The sequence below is a fragment of the Lynx canadensis genome, chromosome F2, assembly GCF_007474595.2.
Source record: "Lynx canadensis isolate LIC74 chromosome F2, mLynCan4.pri.v2, whole genome shotgun sequence".
NCBI lineage: Eukaryota > Metazoa > Chordata > Mammalia > Carnivora > Felidae > Lynx > Lynx canadensis.
This window is the reverse complement of record NC_044320.2, coordinates 9,902,212-9,923,495: the sequence shown is the minus strand read 5'-3', so window position 1 is coordinate 9,923,495 and position 21,284 is coordinate 9,902,212. Positions and strand designations below refer to the sequence as shown.

The following is a 21,284-nucleotide window of genomic DNA, read 5'->3' as shown; positions in this document are numbered from 1 at the left end:
AGAACCTTTGGAATTTCCTGTGATGAGTGTGATAAAGATGTATTTTGTTATGTTCACAAGGTGACTTTTGTGGGTTTTTTTAAGTTTATTTATTTCTTGAGAGAGAGAGAGAGAGAGAGAGAGAGAGAACATGCATGTGTGAGCGAGCACACAAGTGGGGACGAAGCAGAGAGAGAGGGAGAGAGAATTCCAAGCAGGCTCTTGACAGGCAGCGTGGAACACAACACGGGGCTCGATCCCAGGAATCATGAAATCAGACCCGAGCCAAAACTAAGAGCTGGTTGCTCAACCTACTGAGCCACCCAGGCGCCCCAGGAAGGTGACTTTTGGAAAGCCCCAGGGAAACCCAAGGGTGGGGACTGGTGGCCAGGAGGACCAGCCACGTAAATAGAGGATTGGGACTTTCAGACCTTGCGCGCCCCCCCACCCCCACCACCAGGGAAGGCAGAGAGGCTGGAGACTGAGTTCAATTGCAGGTGGCCAATAAGTTAATCAACCATACCTGTGCAATGAAGCTCCCATATGAACCCAAAAGGGCACAGTTTGGAGAGCTTCTGGGTTGGGGAAGGCGTGCAGGTGTGAAGAAAGTAGCGTGCCTGGCAAGGGCATGGAAACTCTGAGCCCTTTGTCCACACTTCGCCTTATGCATCCCATCCATCTGGCTGTTCCTGAGTTATATCCGTTTATAGCAAACCAGTGAGCTGTAAGGAAAACGCTCCTCTGAGTTCTGTGAGCTTCTCTAGCAAATGAAACTAAAGGAGGGGTTTGTGGAAACTTCTGACTTATGGCCAGTTGGTCGGAAGTACAGATGACAGGGCAGACTTCCAAGTGGCATCTGAATTGAATTGCCAAGGAGGGGTCGCTGGAACCTCCAATCTGTAGCCGCGTGGTCGTGATGCAGGTTGTCTGGGTCCAAGGACCCAGAGGAGGTCCTGTAGGACGTTGGCTTTAGGCGGGATAGAAATCCAACATGAGCTGATAGGAAGTAAGAGCGGAGTTTACTGAAGGTAGAGAGAGTGGAGATATAGAGTGTCTGGGAGCGTCAGAAAGGAAAGGAGAGCGGGTCTCCCTTTTGCCTGTGATCTGTCTGGTGCACACGTCTTCTCAGGCATTTGGGAACAAAGATGAGTGCTCAGGTGTCCTCCATAAGTCACCCGTACCCTGGATCCAGAGCTCTTGGTGAGTCAGTGGTCTTGGGAAGTTCATGGGGACCCTGCCTGGTCAAGATGTTACCTATTATGCTGGAAGACATCATTAACTCCTTGACCTCGACAAGGAGGACATTATGTGCCCTGTAAGGTGTGTATAAGGTGGGGGTGTAGGTCCTAGCAGGAATAGAAGCAGGAAGGGGCACCTGGGTGGCTCGGTCAGTTAAGTGTCTAACTCTTGGTTTTGGCTCAGGGGCCGATCTCATAGCTCGTGGGTTTGAGCCCTGCATTGGGCTCCGTGCTGATGGTGTGGAGCCTGCCTGGGATGCTCTCTCTTCTTCTCTCTGCCCCTTCCCTGCTCTCTCTCTCTCTCTCTCAAAAATAAATAAACTTAAAAAAAAAGAGTAGGAGCAGGGAAAAGGAACAAAAAAAAAAAAGCGGCTTTTCATGGAGTCCCTCTGGTCTCCCTGTGTCAGTCAGAAGCAGAGGACGCAAGTCTAGGCTCGGGACGCGTGTCCGTGGCCAGGGATGGCGTGCCATGGCAGCGGCACTTTGTAGGAACGAGCTCTTCGCCCAAGGACACTGTCGCTATCTCGGGGTAGCATCAGAATTGAGCCAAATTGTGGGACCCCCGCTGGTGTCCAGAAAACCGCTCGTCCATGTGGGGAAACCCTCCCATGCTCCCTCCCCTCCAACAGTGGTTCCTAAAATGCCGGGTTTGTCCTAATTCTTGCTCTTTTAAAACAAATACATTCTGCAGTTGAAAATCCAAGACGCAGAAACACCCACAGGCCACGCAGACTCCTTGAGTCACCAGTAAGAACAGCGTTCCCCAACATTCTGGTGTTCCACCACAACTAGCTTCAGCCACCTGCTTGGGGAACTTTTTTCTTTTATTCTTCTCATCATTTCCAAACAGATCTGCCCCTCCCCACCTTCATTTCATTGGATAAAAAACTGTGTTTTTATCCAAAACCTGGCTGCCACCAGGTTCCTGCTTCAAAGGCCTAAAGTTCTGGCTTTGTTTTCAGCTACCCCTCCCCCCACTCAAGGCTCAAGGTAAGTCTGATTAGCGGAGATATTGTCTAACTGCAACTCTGTTACCTTATTTGAGACAAATTCAAGAGGCAGATGTCTCTGTCTCTCACTCTCAACTGCTACACAAAGACTGGGAGAGCACAGTTTACGGACAAAGATTTCCTTTACGAACTTCACCAGCATTGCACGTCCCATGGGGTGTAATCTTTTAAAACTAAGTTTTTAAGTTTATTTATTTTGAGAGAGACAGAGAGAGAAAGAAAGAGAACGTACGCCAGGGGGGAAAGGGCAAAGAGAGAGAGGGAGAGAGAGAGTCCCAAACAGGCCCTGAGCTGCCGGCACAGAGCCTGACGCGGGGCTCCATCCACAAACCGCGAGATCCCGACCTGAGCTAAAACCAAGAGTCAGATGCTTAGCAGACTGAGCCACTCAGGTGTCCCTAAGAATTATTTTAACTTACTTGAAAACAATATTCAACTGTCACAGTTTATTTCCATCTTCTTAAACACAAGAGGAAATCCGACAACTCTGCGGTGATCCATGAAAGAGGACTTCACCTACTTCTGTTTGAACCTGGAACCTTCCTAACTGATTCTTTGCAGCTTATCTCTTAACTCAGGCAAAAGACCCTACGGGCCAAGCATCCTGTGCTGGGAACAGAAACCACCCAGCCAAACAAAAAGGACTGCCCTGAGCCAGTCAGACTGCATGTGACCCCAAGACACGGATCGACTTGAACTTCACTGCCTTCCTGCATGTGCTCACTGACCTGTGTCCCACACTTTCTTCCTGTAAACCTGGAAGTACTTCTGGCACTTTGGAGACTGTCTTTCGAGACAGATGTTAGTCCGCTGTCTTCCTGGTGTGGGCCTCATTGACACAAATTCCTTTCTGGTTTCACCTCCATTCGTCCCATGGCGAGCGGCTGAATTTGGTCTGTTTGGGACCCCCGGAACCAGGTGCTCTTGCAACCTGGCACCCGTCTACAATTACAATCGCAATTTCTCCCCCAAATGAGAACTGATACGAAACCTACTGACTTTCCTAAGAGTCTTTGAAACAGTTGGAAAACATAATCGCTCTTCTGAAGGGCGTCACAGTTCCCTCAGCAGAGCAGACTGGAAGAGAGGCCATAATTGTTGTTACCTTCTGTTCATCTCTACCATCTCCTGCCAGGCCCTCTGATTTGCTCCGTGGTTGACTCTTTGGACTGTCTGTAGTTAGGAGTTTGGGCTTGGGGGCCCATGAATATAAGTTCAAATTCCAGGGCCATTATACCTACTCAATCTCTCCAAGCTTCACATATTAAAGCAATGGAGATACTCATCTACTCAATTTTTGTGAGGACCATGTCAGAAAATGTGTGTAAAGTTCTTAGCATGCTACTTGGCACAAACGAAGATCTTGATAAATCATACCTCCCACGATGACTTTTCTACAACGGGATTAATTAGCTACAGTTGTCGTGATAACTAATAATAGTTACAACTAATAGTTATAACTAATAACTAATAATTATGTAGTGATGATTAGCAATTGTGATTATGGGGTGCATAACTAACCACCCCAAACTTAAAATAAGTGGCCTTAACATACCTATTTTATTTAGCTCACGCTCCTCTGTGTTGACAATTACGGCTCGTCTCAGTGGGGTGGTCTGATGTTGGTCTGGGCTAGACTCATTCTTGAATCTTTGCTGAGCTGGTGGGTTTGGCTGATTTACGGTGGCCTCATCTGGAATGGATGGAATGACTGGGGCCTCTCCTCCAAAAGGAAGCCCAGTCTTCACATTTTCTATGTCTCTGCCTGCCCAACATTTGTCATTGTCTCATTGGCCAAAGTTGCAAGGCCCGGCCGGATTGAGTGGAGAAAGAATGTACTTCTGGGAGAAGTTAATTGCGAGAATGCATACAGCCAGGGGAAGAAATTGAGGCTGTTTTTTCCAATCTACCACAAAAAGCCTCTTCCAAAACTCTGATTTACCTGTTTGCTTGTCTCTATGTCCTTGAGGTTTCTCTCTTCACTCCTTCCGTGTTTTCTTCTTTTTCCCCTTCAAATGTTTACTGAGCACCTAATCTGTTCAACGTAAAGGAGATACAGCAATGAATAAGATTTGATCCCAGTTGTCACAAAGGTCTTGGAAAGGACTTCACTGCCTACGGTGCCACCATATTTAAAGGAGTAATTTTTTTCTCTCTTTTAACAGCACCACTACACTCTGTGTTAAATGCTAAAGCTAGCTAGCATTTCGGTAAGTGACAATAAAAGAGAATGCTTTCCTCTAATTGTTTAAAATGATAGTGTTTCTAAGGAATGGTTTCCAGCTGTTTTGGCTGATTTAATCAAGAGCTCTTAATTATCACCAGACTTTGCTCCCTATCCATTGGCAATGTCTCTACAATGCACAGAGGACTATGATAGTCGGCTAATGGGATGATCGGGAGGTTGTGCCTCGCACGGTGTTCTAGTTGGCACAGAAAGGGTTGGTAATAACCTTCTGGATTAGAGGTTTGTCCTTTTGATTTGTTTTCACGCATGTTTGCAACTAGTTTGGGTAGCATATGAGTGCAAAATTTACTCTAGCATTCAGAGGGCAGTGATCTCAAAATGCATGAGCTTAACTGGCATCAGAAAGGGCTCAATGAGGTATATGACTCTGAATTAGAGCCTCATCTTGCTTCTTCCCTAAGGCAACGGAACTCAACCTGGCTGCTTACAAACACCCGGGAGTTTTTAATCTAGGTCCAGGCCCAGGCCATACGGCAGACTAACTACTTTAGAATCTCAGAAGTAGGACCCAGGGACGGGGCTTATTTAAAGCCCCCCCCCCCCCCCGGGTGATTCCCAAAGTTCAAGTCGAGCCTGAGAACTATTGCCTTGAGGAGATCCACAGAACATTACAACACAAGGGAATATCTCTTGATTTTGAAATTGAGGAAAATTAAGTCCAGGGAGGTCATGGATTGTCAAAAGGTCAGGGAAGGGGGAAGGCAGGATTCAAACTCAGGTTTTCTAAGTCTGACGTCTGTGCTTTTTTATGCCTCAGAAGAACTGGAAAGGCCCAAGTCACTATTAAGCAATGGCAGAAATAAAATGGAACAAGATGACACAAAAAGGGCACGTCATTGATATAAATACTAAACAATAAAGGAAACGAAGCAATGAGAGCATCACATTGCATCACGATGACCTTTTGGGAATAAACTTTTGGGAGAAGCCTCCTTGTAGTTAATTCCTATAAGCTGCCAATCTGCTGGCAATTACCTTTGACCACTAAAACATGTGCTAATTAAAAGTGCATGGTCTCTGTGCCTGATTTAGAAATTGGAACAAATAGCCGACTAAACTGGAAGCAGCTATTTTGGGCAATTTGGCTAAAAGCTAATGTTCCAATGGGATGTCAATGATGATCTTCCCAGTATCACTTTAACTGACAGTACCAGGCAGGCGTTCTTTCTGGAAGAGGAATCTAGCAGCCCATCTCTGTGTCAGCGAGACGTGATGTGCACGTACAAGCACTAGGCAGTGTGGGGACTGATAGAGACGGATAAAGCCCAGTTCCTACCAGCCCAAATTGGGCTTCAAAAGGGGAGCACTAGCAGAGGGGATGGAAGGGTGTTTGCCAAAGGGGAACAGAAGGAGTGGTCCCGGAGAGGCTACCACACTTAGATCAAGTCTAAAGAAGGGGGTGGCAGAATCAGTCCTCTCAGAAAAAAGGGGCAGAAAGGAGCACAGGCAGAAGGTGAAACAGAGGATTTGCGAGGGCACGGGGGTCTGTATGGTAACCGTGTTACCAAAAGCCCACGTGTAAACCAGAAAAACACTTATGTATGTTGTATGCGATCCTATAATTATGACGCAATTATTCCTGACTTTCAGCTGTCCTTCCTCCGAATCCTTTGGCTGCTGATTTTATTCCTGGCAACAATACAAACCAAAAGACCAAGGGGATTTAAAAAAAAAGAAAGAAAGAAAAAAAGAACCGAACTCATTATGGGCCAGACTCTCTCAGGGCCTTTGGGATTTGCATCATTTTTGAGTAATGTAAGCAGAGATGTCTGTCCTTTGGAATCATATCCTCCTCCGGCTTCCAGGGCACTGTGCCCTTTGGATCTCTTCTATCTTTCTTTGGCTCCACACCCTCCCTCGGCAGGCTTTCTCTGACTCCTGGCTTTAGCTCCTGTCTGTGGGCCAAAGCTTCCCAAATCTCCAACCTTGAGATCCCTCCACCTGCTTCAGCCTGGTATGCCCAGCTGCCTTCAGAACTATTCACTGCCTTCAGAACTAAGCAAAGATGCCACATCGAGCTTAACGTGTCAAGGAGAAACTCACATCCTCTGTTCACACCCCTCCCCAAAGCAACATTCCTTCCCAACTTGTCTACTGCTCTCCCAGTATCATTCGTTTCCTTATTCCAGCCTTGGAGTTACATAACTAACAGATGCCTCTCTTTTGGTCCCAAGCCGGTAGCCGACAAATCCCAGGGATTTTTCTGCAGGAAGATTCAGCTCATTCCTTTTCCACAGCCACCACTAAGACGAGGCACCGAATGCTCCCTTCAGTGTCAGTCCTAAGGACTCCCCTCCATGGTTAATGTCATGGTGTATACTCCACAGAACCCGGCTTCTGATTATTTAATGTCACTGTTCTCACAGAGAACCTAGAATGGTTTCCTAAAGGACAAATTTCCAGCTTGCAAAGTTGTTCATTAACTAGTTCTATTTTACCTGCTTTCTCCCCCCATATTCACCGAATACATATGGACGTTGTTAAGTAGTTATTAAATTAAAATGTCCTAGCCCCCAAACGGTGTGCCAGGCAGGGGATACAGAAATACGGACTATGGTTTTTGGCGGTTTCTGAAAAGTGCCTAGTCCAGTGGTGGACTGTAAGCACTGATGGCAGTTTAATTAGGAGTCAATGGGGAAAGTGGAGAGGCAAGTTAAGATACTGTGAAAGTCTCAGGGCAAAAACAGATCAGGAAAGATGTTAGAGATGATAAAAATATGCACCACTGTATTGAAGTGTCCTCCAAGTAACTTGGTAGTTTGGCATTTACCCTTTAGCAAGAGACAGTCCACTGTATATACTCTCCTCTCACCTGCTTCTGTGACTGGCTCTTTTTTTTTTTATGTTTATTTATTTATTTTTGAAAAGGAGCGAGAGAGAGAGCACAAGCAGTGGGGGGGGGTGGGGGGGGGGGAGAGAGACACACACAGGGAGACAGAGGATTCGAAGCAGGCTCTGCACTGTCAGCACAGAGCTGGACGCGGGGCTCGAACTCACAAACCCTGACATCATGACCTGATCTGAAGTCCCATGCACGACCCACTGAGCCACCCAGCCCCCCCCCTGCACAGTATCATTTCTTAACCTTAGAACGCTGGCACTGCTTTCAAAGAGGAAGTTTCTCAAATTTAAATACTTAGTTGAAACGTGTCATTCAGTGGATTTAGTTCAAGACCTACGAATCTGCTTTTTGACAGGTTCCCAAGTGAATGAGGCATCAAAAAATCCTGAACCTCTTTGAGAATGTTTTAGACCTCTGTGGCTTGCTTCTATTTCTCCATGCATACGGTGCACTGCCCACGGGGCCTAGCAAAGTCTACGTGCTGTGCCGAATGTTCTAGGCTCCAGGTGTTCGGTCAGTTTGGTGACTATTAGACACAACGATTACTGATGGCACTCAAGAGTCAAGAATTAAGTGGCTCAGCCAAGTGGCGTATAATGCCTCCCGAGGCTTATAATGTCTCTGAAAGTCACCAGTAGGAGCAAGAGGAAATTACATTTTCTGTCCTCTCAAAAAAAGTGCTCAGCCATCACCCCGAACGGCCTCAGTGCGTCTCAAATCATGCTTTCAGAGAATCAGAACGCACTGCAAGTTCAACAGTTTGCTAAAAAAAAAAAAAAAAAAAGTCTACTCATGCCCTCGATGCAATCACGCACACCCTCACAAACATTATAAGGCGGTGCAACAAATATCGCTGACGTACCGCGAGTAAGGACTCATGCAAACGACAAAACGAAGCTCGAAGTTACTCTAGGCGACACTTTCTCTCCAAGTCCCCCACCTCCGCCCGCGCCCGGCCGCTTGGGTCCGTTCCTGGGCGGGGCTCGGCCGTAGGGCGTGGGCGGGGCCGGGGCGTCGGCGGCGTGCTGACGTCAGAGCGTGGGGACGCCCAACGCGGCGTCCGGCGCGCGGCTGGGCCGGCGGTGGCGGCTGTCGCTGGCCTCGTTGCGTGAGCCGCGGGGTCCGCGTCCGCTCCGTCCGCCCTTCGCCTTGCGCCCGGTCGGGGCCTCCGCGGCCCGGCGCCGGCCCGCCATGGTGCCGTCGGCGCGCCCTGCGCGGCCCCGCTGAGCCTGGGTGCGGCGGCGAGCGCGGCTCGGGGTCACCATGCCCACCCGTGAGTGGCCGGCCGAGGGTCGGGCCGGGCGGGGGGCGTTGGGAGGCGGCGGCCCGCACAGCGCGCGCTCCCGGGTGGTCCGCTGCGGCGGCGGGGAAGCCGGGCCGGACTGGGGAGAGCCAGGAAGTGCCAGCCGCCCGGCGAGTTACTTTCGTTTCGGCTCAGCCTGCCCGCGGGGAGGCGTGAGTCCGTTGCACGGACGGGGAAACTGAGGCCCGAGCGTTAAGCATGCCCGGGGAGTAAGTGGGAGAGCCGGAGTAACCTAGACCTGTGGGACTTCGAAGTCCAGGCTCTGTCCCCAGCTCCCTACGGAGCTGGGGAGACTTTATGGAAATGCTGGAAGTCACCGCGGTCGCAGCGCCGTCGCCTGCTGACTTCCTCGGGGGGTGGGGGGGCAGGCGTCGCCTGGTGGGACGCGGGGTTCCTGGGGGGTCCGGCCCGGCCCAGAGCCCCTCCTCCAGGCTCGCGAAGTCCCAGCAGCTTGAATTTCTCCCCGTTGGTAACTCGCCGAGGTGGCTGAAGTAGGTGCTCTTTTGGGAACTTGTTAGGCTTCTGTGCCCCAAAGTGTGGCTGTTGGACCACCTGCTTCCCATTCACTTGGCTGCTGATTACAAGTGCTGTTTGGGGTTCTTCCCAAGGCACATTGACCCCGCAGCTCGGGCCCCGGAATCTGCGTGTTTAATAAGTGGCCTAGGTGTTACTGAGGGACTGTGAAGTTTGAAAAACATTGCATGTTGGGGACATTTTGGACAGACGGGGTAGGACAATATTACTAATGACCCATTTTAAAACGACCCGGAGAATTGCATTGTGACTTGAAACCTAGTGGCCCATATGTGTCTGTGCAAACTAAGGAAATTCCCTAGTTTTGCACGGAGAGGAAGCATGAAGATGATTGATTTGAAACTGTTTTCAATTAGGGCTCTTTTGAGTAAGCGTTTCATATTGTAAAATCTGTAAACACTTGAAAATACGCTTCCAGTTAGCTCACATTTTTTAGAATTCATAACTCCTAACTGTCCTTATTTTGGTAGACATAAGGGACGCTGGATTTCCAGGTCAGCCTCAAATGCGTGTTTTGTTTACTGGCGGGTAAAGAGGAATTTTTTTTCCGGATATTGAAAAAGGTTTATGTAATGCTGTGGCAAGTCTTTAAATGATCTTGATGGAACGGTTACTTTTAACTCGCCCTATTTATGTGGATAAGGTGGATTTTGTGTTCTGAACACAGTAATGTGTGTCCTTAACTCATGGTCTTGAAGTTTGTGTTCCTTAAATATGTCAACTTATGTTTTAATTGTATTCCTCTAGACTGGAGGAATATCATCATCATCATTGTTCTTTCTTTTTTATTTATGATTTCTGAATGTATGTTCTTGTTATCCAGGAATATTTGAGATGAGCATTGTGCTAATCTTTCTTTGAGAAAGGAAAAGGGAGAGGCGGTGTAAACACCTACTCTTGAAAGTTAAGGCTTCAAGTGGAATTTATTGGTAAAATGGCAATATAAGTTATGCTGTGAAATTAAATTTTTAGTGCTGAGATTATCTAGCCTCATGGAGTGGATTCAGAAAACTTGTCTCTCTTTTTTTTTTCCCCCAAATGTTAATTTATTTTGAGAGAGAGGGTGCCTGTGTTTGCACACACGAGTGGGGGGGGAAGGGCAGAGAGGGAGAGAGAGGATCCCAAGCAAAGATCCATGCAGGACTCAGTCTCAGGACCAGGAGATCATGACCTGAGCCAAAACCCAGGGTTGGATGCTCAACTGATTGAGCCATTCAGGTGCCCCAGGAAACTTGTGTCTTTTAAAATATATGATTTACAATGCAAAATGAGGCAAGGATGAACCATGGCGTATTTGCATAGTTAACGATGCGGATTTTATGGCCTGATTGGAAGGCTAGTGAAATGTTTGAGTTATCTCTCATTATCGTTGGTCGTATTTGTTGTGGTACAGTTTCTGTGATTGCGTAAACACCTAGTACCAGCTGGCAGGACTCAGGTGAAGTGGTTGAGTTCACGTTGCCTTTTGTCCCTCTTTGTGGCCAGAACCACCAGCATTGCTGGGATAGTTCAGTGGACCGTGGTACTTCTTAGAAATTCTGCGTGGAGAATAAATGTCAACATAGGCACTTTCTTTGGGGATGTTTTTAGGAAGGAATCTCTCTCCAAATCAACTGAACTTTTTAATTTACCTTTTTTAAATGTCGAATGAGTTCAGAGGCTCAGTTGCAAGCTGGACCCGTTAATCCTTTAAAGCTTTAGTGAATAAATGTACTGCTTTTCTCTTGGGGATGAACACTAGGGTCTCTCAGACTAGAACTCTGAAAGTGCCCCTTGCTCTCAGCCATCGAATTATTCTCCTATTGCTGTTTGGTTGCTAATTTGGAATATTGATACTCTCAGTCATTGAAACCGGTGTTAATAAGCAGAATCTGATGGAGCGTGGTATACCCCTGAAGGCTAAGCAATTGCATTATCACATGAATGTTAACTAGTAGCTTCGTTGGAATTATTTTGGAGAGCCGGCAACTCTTTTGCAGAAAGCAGCTACCTGGAAGGATGCCTGACAGGAAGCTGCCGCGACAGGAATAATTCTGTGGTTATGTCACTATATTCAGCCAGTCGTTTGCAGTAATCACTAAGCACAGATTTTAAGAATGTTTCACTAAATGGTCTTTTCAAACCTACAAGCCTACAATTTGATACATCATGCCCCTAAAGGCCTTTATTTCAGCTTCTCCTTTGAAGGACCGTGAAGAAACATTTTGATCTCAAAGATTGTCAGACCCTGAGTCGGAATTGGAGTGGAAGCGATGTTACAGCTTAATCCAGCCATTTATTTTCTTTTCGTTTCAGGAGACTGAGACCCCCACGAGCCTCAGTGACGTGGCTAATGTCACACCTGGAACAGAGCCAGGGCTCCAGCACACATCCAGTCCCTAGAATCCTTCACCGCGAGGAGGGTAGATGAGGTTTAGTTTTGGTGTCTTAGCACCACGTTGATAGTAGTTTACCCTCCCCCCCCCCTTTATTCCCTGCGATTACATGAAGATAAAAGTGAGTTTAGCCAAAACTTAAGTCAGGCATGTAAACTTCTAAGAAAATTTGACATTTTTGCCTTTGCTTCTGTCTTGCCGCAGTACTCCGGGCAAAGAAGGCTGAGGGTTTCACCGGTGTATTCAGTGGATACTTGGTTCTGTAGGCACAGCCTTCCCGTTTTAGTAAAACTGCTTATGTGAAAGGGGTTTCCGAGCTGACAGTTGCCTCGAAACTGGTTCAGTAAAAAGAAACTGGTTCAGTAAAACGTGCTCTTTTATTATCTATGTAACATTATTGTATGTTGGCTAAGGGGAACTGAAACTCGTAACCATTGTTTGCTACACACTATACTTTCAGTAATTTGTGGTTAATGCTTTCTTTTCTCATTTAGATGTTGGCATTGATACCTGGTCAGATTTGTTAAGCTATGGTAATGTGGTCACTTCATGTTTGTTTTTTTCCCCACCGGTGAGGCTGATTATATTTGACTTGTTTTTCAGTCTGTTATGAAAGAGGTGCAAAGTACTGATGAATTGTGAAGCGAAAGATGCATGCTGGGTGGAGAGTTTCCATTTAGAAATGCATTACCAGCTAATGACGTATTCCTGGCTTGTGAGCTCTTTGTGTTCATTGGTTCTGTGCACCTCTCCTCCCCCTTCCACCCAGCACCTGTGTGTACTGCCAGAGTCCCAACTGAAGAATTTTCTTTCTCACAGTGACCTTTGGCCTGAGACTGGTGACTACTAGATCTCATCTTTCAGTCTGTCCCCACTCATGGGGCATGGGACATCGAAGAGGGTGTAGATGGTGGGAGGTAAGGCTGGAAGAGATAGGAGCCAGAACTTGAAGGATCTTGTATGCCATGAATGAACTTGACCAAAATTGTGTTCATGCGGTCACAGTCACTGACTGTCCTCTTTATAGGCATACTGACCATTTCCAATAGGCTGATTACTTTATCGAAACTTAAAACTTGCTGTTAGTAATAGAGAATTAATTATTGAATGCTGTTGTGTGCCAGGCAGTATACTTTGTGCTTTATGAGAAATGCCTTATTTCATTATTTTCTACTTTGTGGGAAGCCCTGATTGACATATTATGGAAATGGAGAGATTGAAGTCCAGGAAGAGTTAAGCAGTTTGCCTGATTACAGTAAATGGTAGAGCTGGGATTGGAACTAGGTGGGTCTGGCTTCAGAGTCCTAGCTTTTTTTCATCCTACACTGTTCTGAGCCAGGCAGGAGTTGGGTCTACCAGATACTATCAGTTTCACCATTACTTTTGCTCAGCACTGTGCTTAGTTACATAACAGGTGCTTGGTAAACGTTGAATCAGTGAATCTTAACTGGAGTCACAGAAGTTATTCTTTGGGTACCAAAACCTGAACTAAACCTTTTCCCATTAAAACAGTGTCATGAGAGTTCTATAATTCATGATTACGTTCTTAGCAGGCCTGCCTCTAACATTTGTCAGGCTAAGAATACAGACGGAAGCTTGAAAATTGTAGTCTTAATCAGGATTTCTCAAACTTTGCTCTGTTGATGTCTTGGACTGGATAATGAATGTTTTGTTTGGGAGGTGAGGGCTGCTGTGTGCTTTGTGGGGTTTAGCAGCAACTTGGCCTTTACCCACTGGAGACTAGTAGTAAATCTCCCTGTTCCCCAAAGTTGTGGCAGTCAAATCTGTATCCAGACGTTGCCAAATGTCCCCTGGGGGAGTCATCATTGTCCCTGGGTTGAGAACCACTGATTTAAATATTTAAATGTTATAGATCAGGCTCTTCCTGCAGCCCAGCCTGCTTTCCTATCCAGGGTCCCTGTAGACATTGCCTTCTCAACCTGAAGGCCCAAAGGAACCTGCAGTCTGATCTAGTCAGTAGTGATCTGTAAGGTCAGGTCAGGGTCAGGGTCAGGAAAGACCCTTGACCTTGTCGGGCAACTTTGGGGAACCTAGGCAGGTTCCCCTTTGCCCATACCTTGCTTTTCCATCTCAAGATTTCCACATAGTTCTAAGTACCTTCCAGAGCTATACCATGTGGATACAGGGGTAGGTGGGAGGAGTAAGCCCAGCTTTCTGGAGAACTTATCTGCCACGGTGGGTGATCTGGAGTGAGCAACTTGAACCAGCAAGTGCATCTTTCTCTGGTTTTCTAGGCAGTGATTTCTAATATTGCCTCTCCGCTTGCTAGCCCACAAATCCCTCTAAACGAAAAAAAGTCCATTGTTTTGGGAGGCAGAGGCCCTTTTTTTCTTGAGTCCAATGAAGGTACTATGTTAGGAGAAAGCTACATATTACCCATTACATAGCTCTGCTTTGGTATGGAATGACCCAGTTGTCATTAACAGCCTTCTGTAGGCATGGGATGGATTGCAGTGGACAGATCTGATTTCATGTAGTCTGTCATATCCTCCCTTTGCATATTTATTTACTGCTGTCCACCTTCCTTTAGGTATTATTAGATAACATTCCAATTTTTACCAAAGAAGGAATCACTGTGTAGGTATTTTTATTGTACTTATGAATCAGACAGTCTTTCTGTATGAACAGCTAGTTCTGTTACAAACTCCACTTTAAACTCCTTTGGAGGAGCCCCTGTGTAGACAATGAGTACCTCCTTATCCGATAGTGTTAGTAGAAGGTTTTATTGATGTTGAGGGAAACAGGTTCCTGGCATTCTCAGAAATGGAGAAGAGGGCACAGAAAATCCCAGTATGGCTCCCCCTACTTTAAGGAGGAAAGTGTCGACCAGTAGATAAGATGTGAGCTGTTTGTCTAGGTTAGGGCTTCTTCAATATTTTTGCAAAACAAACCCTGTTGAGAATCTGATGAAAGCAGATTTTCATATAAACTTTTGCATAGTTTCAAGAGATTCAAAAGCATACTGAGATGTATCCCCTGCAAAAATGGAGATCACCAGAATGGCAGTTCCTCTTCGACCAAAGCTTTGTAATTCAGGTTGTAGAAGAATATCATCGTTTGCCAAATATATCATGCCGTTTTTAATTTTATTTGTTTGTTTTTGAGAGAGAGTGTGTGCGCTCGTGTGTGTAAGGACGCAGGTGGGGGAGAGAGGCAGGGAGAGAGAGAGAGAAACAGAGAGAGAGAGAGAGACAGAGAGAATCTTAAGCAGGCTTCGCGCCCAGCACAGAGTCCTACTGGGGGTGATCTCAGATCATGACCTGAGCCGAAATCAAAGAGTCTGATGCTTAACTGATTGAGCCACTCAGGTGGCTTTTTTCTTCTACTTTATTGCCCCCTATTTTACATGCTTTTTATAATTTTTTCTTACCTCTCAGCTAGCCGACTGAAACCTTTTCTTATAATGTAGATGAATATTCACAAAGGCTTTTCTAAATTCAGCATGTATAAAGAGAGTTCATTTAGGAACTGTAGGATCATGGGGCGCCTGGGTGGCGCAGTCGGTTAAGCGTCCGACTTCAGCCAGGTCACGATCTCGCAGTCCGTGAGTTCGAGCCCCGCGTCGGGCTCTGGGCTGATGGCTCAGAGCCTGGAGCCTGTTTCCGATTCTGTGTCTCCCTCTCTCTCTGCCCCTCCCCCGTTCATGCTCTGTCTCTCTCTGTCCCAAAAATAAATAAACGTTGAAAAAAAAAAAATTTATAAGGAACTGTAGGATCACCGGAGAGGGAAAAATGAAATTGAATTGAATTTTACAGCTAAAAAGAACATTTAGTGCAATCATTAAGAGGAAGGTTAAACCAAGTAGGTTAAGTGTGCCAGTCAGCTGGGTAATGGAGTGCTGCCAGAACCTGGGTCATCTGAATCCTGGAGGGGTGTTCACAGCTACATACCCTTCATACTGCCTTCATATGGGACAGAAGGATACATGATGGAAGTATTACAAAAATCTGTGGCTAAAGATGTAAAGGATTTAAAGTTAATGTTAAACATAAAAAATTTGATATTTGCAGTTTTTTTATAAACCAAGGAGAACACCAATTCTGTGTGGTTAAAGCATACACCTATGCTTATAAAAGTCTACGTACAAACATTGATAAAGATTTTGGGGGAAATGATTACATTTCATTAATAAGGAAATGCAAATTAAAAGCTGAAATCATTTTCGGATTGTCAGATTACCAAAGACTTTTTAATAATAACAGGCAAAGGTGGTGAGGTACAGTACAAAAGGTAGAAGTTTAAATTGGTACAGATTTTTTTGGAAAGTAATCTGCAATATTTTATCAAGTGCTCTAATACTTCTGTTCATTGACCCAGTAATTTCACTTTTGGGAATCTATCCCTAAGAAATTACTGAAAACAGACTGTACCAATGTTTCTGCACTGAGATGTTTATCGCAGTAATATTTATAAGATGGTGAAAACACAGAAACTTATGTAGCCAATAATGAGGAAGTGAAATTGAATGAGGAACATTAATGCAACCATTAAAAATGATACTTTTGAATGTGCTGAGGTTATGAATTATTTTTATTTTCTTTGTAATTTGTGTTTTTCAGATTTTCTATATAGTTAGCATGTAGTCTACAATCAGAAGAAGGTGCTTAAGGCTCTTTACAGCTTTAACCTAATTTTTAAAAAATTTTTAAATTTTTTTCACAAAACTGAAATGAAACATTAAAATACTGCCCTGAACTGGCTTTTGCCTTAGTCCACGGAAATGAATTTTGATTGACTGATCAAATAGTGTTGGTTGTATATATATCTGGCTTAGGAGAACACTGCGTTTGTTGTCTGACTACAATTGCTGTCCTATGCTGGGAGATGTAAAATGCTGGGAATTACTTTGAACAGTGGTTGGTGAATAATGTTCTTAAATAGGAAGTAAAATAATGGGACTTTTTTTTTTTTAATCATTGGTAATTTAGTGTGAAAGGAGGAAGAAATCTGATTTATTAAGTGGTGGTTTCAATCATGAAAACCTGAAAGGTTAAGATGAGTCATTATGTGTGGGTTCAATTTATTAGGAGTTTGCAGGGTCTTTTTGCGTGGGGGCGGGGAATGATTGTGTGTTCTAGAATGAATACAGTTCTAGGGAAGTATGATCGTAAAATGAACGCTGGCAATTCCTCCTATGATTAAGATGTCAAACCTGTCAAAATTCTCTCATTTGTATTTGCCGGCTTCGTGCAGTTCTTGAAATGAGCTTGTTCTTGCATATGCTCTAAAGCAAACAGGAGCTACTGTTACTTTTCCTCTTTCCACGTAGGCTGTCATATTCTTCCTTCTGTGTATTTATTTACTGCTTTTTAACTTCAGGGATTATTAGATAGCATGATTCTCTTTTTATTAAAGAAGGAGTCACTACTCAGATTTTTTTCATCGTACCTCCGAATTAAGAGTTTGCTGTGTTCTAAAATTAGGCATTAAATTTTTGCTCTGCAGTCTTCAAAATGACCTCTGTCCTCCTAAATGCTTTTTATTAATTTATTTATTTAGCTTGTTTTTATTCTTACCTGGTGGGTTATTCAGCTGTACCTTTTTCTTTTCACTAGCTGAACTCCAGGGTATTCCTGCTGCCGGAGTTTTCTGGGTAATGCTAAGTGTTCTTCACACCCCTGCTATTTAATTGACTTTCTGAACAGCTGTCTTGGCAATTTGCTACAGAGTTCTCTGTGCTGTGGATGCACTTAGCTTTAAATGGATCTCACTCCTGCTGGGCGGAGAAAATGAAGTACAAGGTGTTCAAGTCTGCCATTGTCAATTCCTGGGACTTCATAAACTTTGTGGAAGGTACTGTGTCAGGCTGAAGGACTGGCCTGGAAGTTGAAAGGAGCAGCCCATTTATGAATATGACCCAAATGGACTTATGAACTTAGTTATAAGTATTTTTACTAGCTGTTTGACCTGATAAGTGGAAAATGATAGTACCTCTCAGGGATACTTAGATGCAGTAGAACTTACGTAATTGTGCTTTAGAGGTAGAAATACCTCGTGAACGTGTTATTAGAATCAGTATGTGTGAGGGCAAGGTAGGTGCTTCTTGGATTATTACCATTTGCTGTCTCAGGTTCCAGGAGGGCTTCTGCAGACAAGAGAGCACTCCAGGCAGATGGGTAGTGGCTGGGATTTGGGGTCTGAGCTCCTGTGGCCTTCTCTTGTTCTCATAGCTGGGCTGTACTGTGCGAACATCAGAGGTCCACTTTCTTCTGCAGTTCACAGCCCTGATTAGAAACAGCTTACATGACTTGTCCACTCCTTGGTTCACCTTTTCTCTTGGTTCCGTCCTGGTTCTTTGCTTGGTCTTCTGAGGATGGGAGCATCTTTGGGAGGCTCACCAGGTTTGTCTTACTGCACCAGGTGCGTGAAATGGAACAATTCAGGGGCAGGAAGAGAGTGATGTACGTTTGCTTCAGTTCAGTTCAGTTCTGTTTCTGTTACCTTTACAAAAGCTCCGTTCCCTGGCACAGATTCTCCTTGTTGGTTCCTAAGAATCCATGTTACTGATCCACATCGGGGGCTTGCACAAGGGAAGCTTGAGCTACCTTTAGAGCCAAAATTTTCAGAGTGTCTTCCGTGAATGTATAATAGGGACTGTTGAGCGAGCAGGTGGGCTTCTCTACCTGACCCAGCCACAGCTGGAGTAGCTTTTTATTGTGGGATTCTGCATTCGATTTCTGTAGGGAAATAATGTTGGCTGCTTTTTAAAAATTTAAAATTTATAATCTTAGTAGAAAATGCCCTCAGACAAAAACATAAGATGTTTTAGAATTAAAAGCTTAGGAACTGAGGGGCGCCTGTGGCTCAGTCGGTTAAGCCTCCGACTTTGGCTCAGATCATGATCTCGCGATCCGTGCGTTGGAGCCTGCGTTGGGCTCTGTGCTGACAACTCTGAGCCTGGAGCCTGCTTTGGATTCTGCATCATCCTCTCTCTGCCCCGCTCCTGCTCGTGTTCTATGTTCCTCTCTCTCAAAAATGAATAAATATTTAAAAAAAAAAAAAAAAGCTTAGGAACTGAGGGGCAAAAACCAAAGCCATCGACCTGATGGCGTCTCACCTCTTTTGCTCTGATGACCTCCAGGAGTGGAACTGTCTGATTTCTCCTTGTAGTCGTTTCAGTCATACAGTCATAGGTGCTGTCAGTGTGTTATTGGAGTCACAAATGTTCTCTTCCGGTTTTCTCATTTTCCTTTGGATTTCTCTTAGGGATTCATTCATTCAGCAAATTATTTTAGTGCCTACGTTGGCAGGGCACTACTGGGTGGGGAATATAGAGATGAATAAAGCAGTCTCTAGCTTTAAGAAATTAATAGAACCTTGTGTAGATGGCTGTAACACAAAGGACGTGGTAAGCACCCTAAAAGGGTGCTGTGGAGTCTAGAGAAGAGACTGCAAGGGGAAGGTGAGTGCAAGGTGCCATCAGAAGCCCGAGGAGTGATAGGAGAAGCATGGATTTGGGGAAAGTGTTTGAGGTGAGTCATATGGGGGGAAATAACTAGCAGCCAGTTGAAGTAAGTCATTGGTACTGGGGAAAGTGAAGACTCGAAGGTGTGTGCGTGTGTGTGTGCGCGTATTTGGTAATTTTGTCTTTTAATCAACACATTTATTCAATCCCTACTACGAGTCAGTTTTCATAGACACTGAGGGTACAGCAGTATGCTCATACTGGGCACAATGGGCGTCATCATGGATGTCATGCCTGCTCTCATGAAGCTTAGTCTCGTGGGGAAGACAAGTCCAGAGCACATAATTACGCTGACCGGGCAGGGAGCTTTACGAGCACCTGTACCTGTTTCCTTTACCACTGTATGTAGCTTTTGATGTAGTGCTTGGCCCGTGATACACATTCTGTGTATATTTGTAGAGTAACTCAAATTACTAAGAGAAACACAGATTGCTATGGAAACACATAAGGTTGGAGGGAGAACAGTTAGAGGTTATTAAAGTACAGTAGCCTGAGCGATGGGCTTTGAACTTGGATGATGGTAGTGAGGCAGATTGCAGTGGACCAGTCTGTATACTGCTGGGGAAGTACAGTTGATAGAATTAATTGGATGAGGGGTTGAGGGAGAAGGAGGAGTCAGAATTCCTCCAGAGTTTCATGGTTGATCACTGGGGTGAACGGCTCTGGTTCATGCTTGATCACTGGGGTGAACTGAAAGTCATATAGGGACTTCCTGGAGAAAGAGCAATTGGGGAAATTAGGATGGAACCTGAGTCCGTTTTAGGCTGTGATAAGTGTGTGATGCCTGAGAGGACATTCAGAGCGCATTTGTAGTGGGTGAGATTACTGAAGGATAGGCTGTAAAGAGAGTAAAGAGGCTCAGGGCAGATCCTTGAGGAATGTGTCCACTTAAGGCTTAAATAGGCAGAGGGACCAAAGAGGGAGCAGGTGGCGCATAAATCAAATCCCGCTGCGACCAGTGCATGACAAGAGCTGTGTCAGACTCAGATGAAGGTCCATTTATTTATAGTAGCATCTGAAACATTCCAATATAGCAAGAAAAGGGGGGAAAAGTGTCTTACTGTTTGATCTGATGCTAGGACAGTTTGTGAAGTGCTAGGAAAGAAATCTTAATTTAAAGCTTAGGGATCGAAAGACGATTGTGTATCGAAACCATGGTATGTACCGTCCTGTCCTTAAGTCCTTAACTGTCTTGTCACTGCTTTCTGGCTGGGGGAAGGGATCGTCATTCTAGGTTGGGAGGACGTGAACTGTTCTATGATTCCTGCATAAACATGCTTAATTGTGCAGTTTGCAAGGAGAAATGAAGGCAGCTCCACATATGTAATAGGAAAATTTTCACGTAGAACTGAATTGTTAGTAACTTGTCTCTTGTTGTCTTTTTTGGAGTCTCATTATTACGTGTGTGCATGAAAGAACTGAATGCTTTGCTGGCGGCAGGTCCGGTGCTCACGTAGACTTGCCGATGAACTGCTTTCTCTCTCAGACGTGAGAGGTGTCTGCACTTGAACTGTCCCCTGAGAGCCTCCACTAGCTCTTTTAAGTTCTCCACACGATTTTCTCCCCTTACACAGCTAATGCTGCTCTTTTTTCCCTCCGTCCATTGTTTTCTGTGTATTTGCTGACTGTAACTCAGTAAGCAGCCTCCATTCTTCTTTTATAGAGAGAGCGTGAGGGAGGGAGAGGGCAGAGGGAGAAAAAGAAAGAGAATCCTGAGCATCTCCACGCTCCGCGTGGAACCCTACGCGGGGCTCCACTCCACAACCTTGAGATCATGAGCAGAAATCAGGAGTTGGATGGATGCTTACCCCGACCGAGCCACCCAGCACCCCTTACAGCCTCTGTTTTTTATTTCAGCAGCATAGGAATATTGCTGCTCTTTTTGTTGCCTTGATGGGGTACAGCAGCATGCTGGTTAAGGGCTGAACAGCTTTCAAGAATTTTAATTCTTGTATAGTTGGCATACAGTGTGGTACTCGTTTCAGGTGTACAGGAGAGTGATTCAGCAAATCCGTACGTCACCCAGTGCTCATCAGGACAAGTGCACTACCTAGTCCCCATCACCTATTTCTTCCGCCCCCTACCCACCTCCCCTCTGACCAGCATCTTGTTCTCTTTGCTTAGGAATCTGTTTCTTGGTTTGTCCCTCTCTCTTTTTTCCCTTTGCTCATTTGTTTTGTTTCTTAAATTCCACATATGAATGAAATCATACGGTATTTGTGTTTCTCTGACTTATTTCGCTTAGCATAATGCTCTCTGGCTCCAGCCA

General features: G+C 45.3%; 1 protein-coding gene and 1 long non-coding RNA gene across 9 annotated transcripts in view; one reads left to right on the top strand and one right to left on the bottom strand.

Annotated features, from left to right (window-relative positions):
- The window catches only part of LOC115506115, a 131,232-nt gene extending 122,952 nt beyond the window's left edge, over positions 1 to 8,280 (bottom strand). For all 8 annotated transcript variants that reach the window (XR_003966236.1, XR_003966240.1, XR_003966237.1 and 5 more), the window contains exons 1-2: positions 8,180 to 8,280; positions 4,170 to 4,262 (exon numbers count right to left, since the gene is read on the bottom strand). This is a non-coding gene — a long non-coding RNA (uncharacterized LOC115506115). The remainder of the gene's footprint in view (positions 1 to 4,169; positions 4,263 to 8,179) is intronic.
- Positions 8,281 to 8,504: 224 nt separating this feature from the next.
- Positions 8,505 to 21,284, top strand: part of EFR3A (EFR3 homolog A) — a 104,340-nt gene continuing 91,560 nt past the window's right edge. Inside the window, exon 1 of the mRNA XM_030303519.1 lies at positions 8,505 to 8,590. Within this exon, the coding sequence (XP_030159379.1) occupies positions 8,581 to 8,590 (10 nt within the window). The 5' untranslated portion in view covers positions 8,505 to 8,580. The remainder of the gene's footprint in view (positions 8,591 to 21,284) is intronic.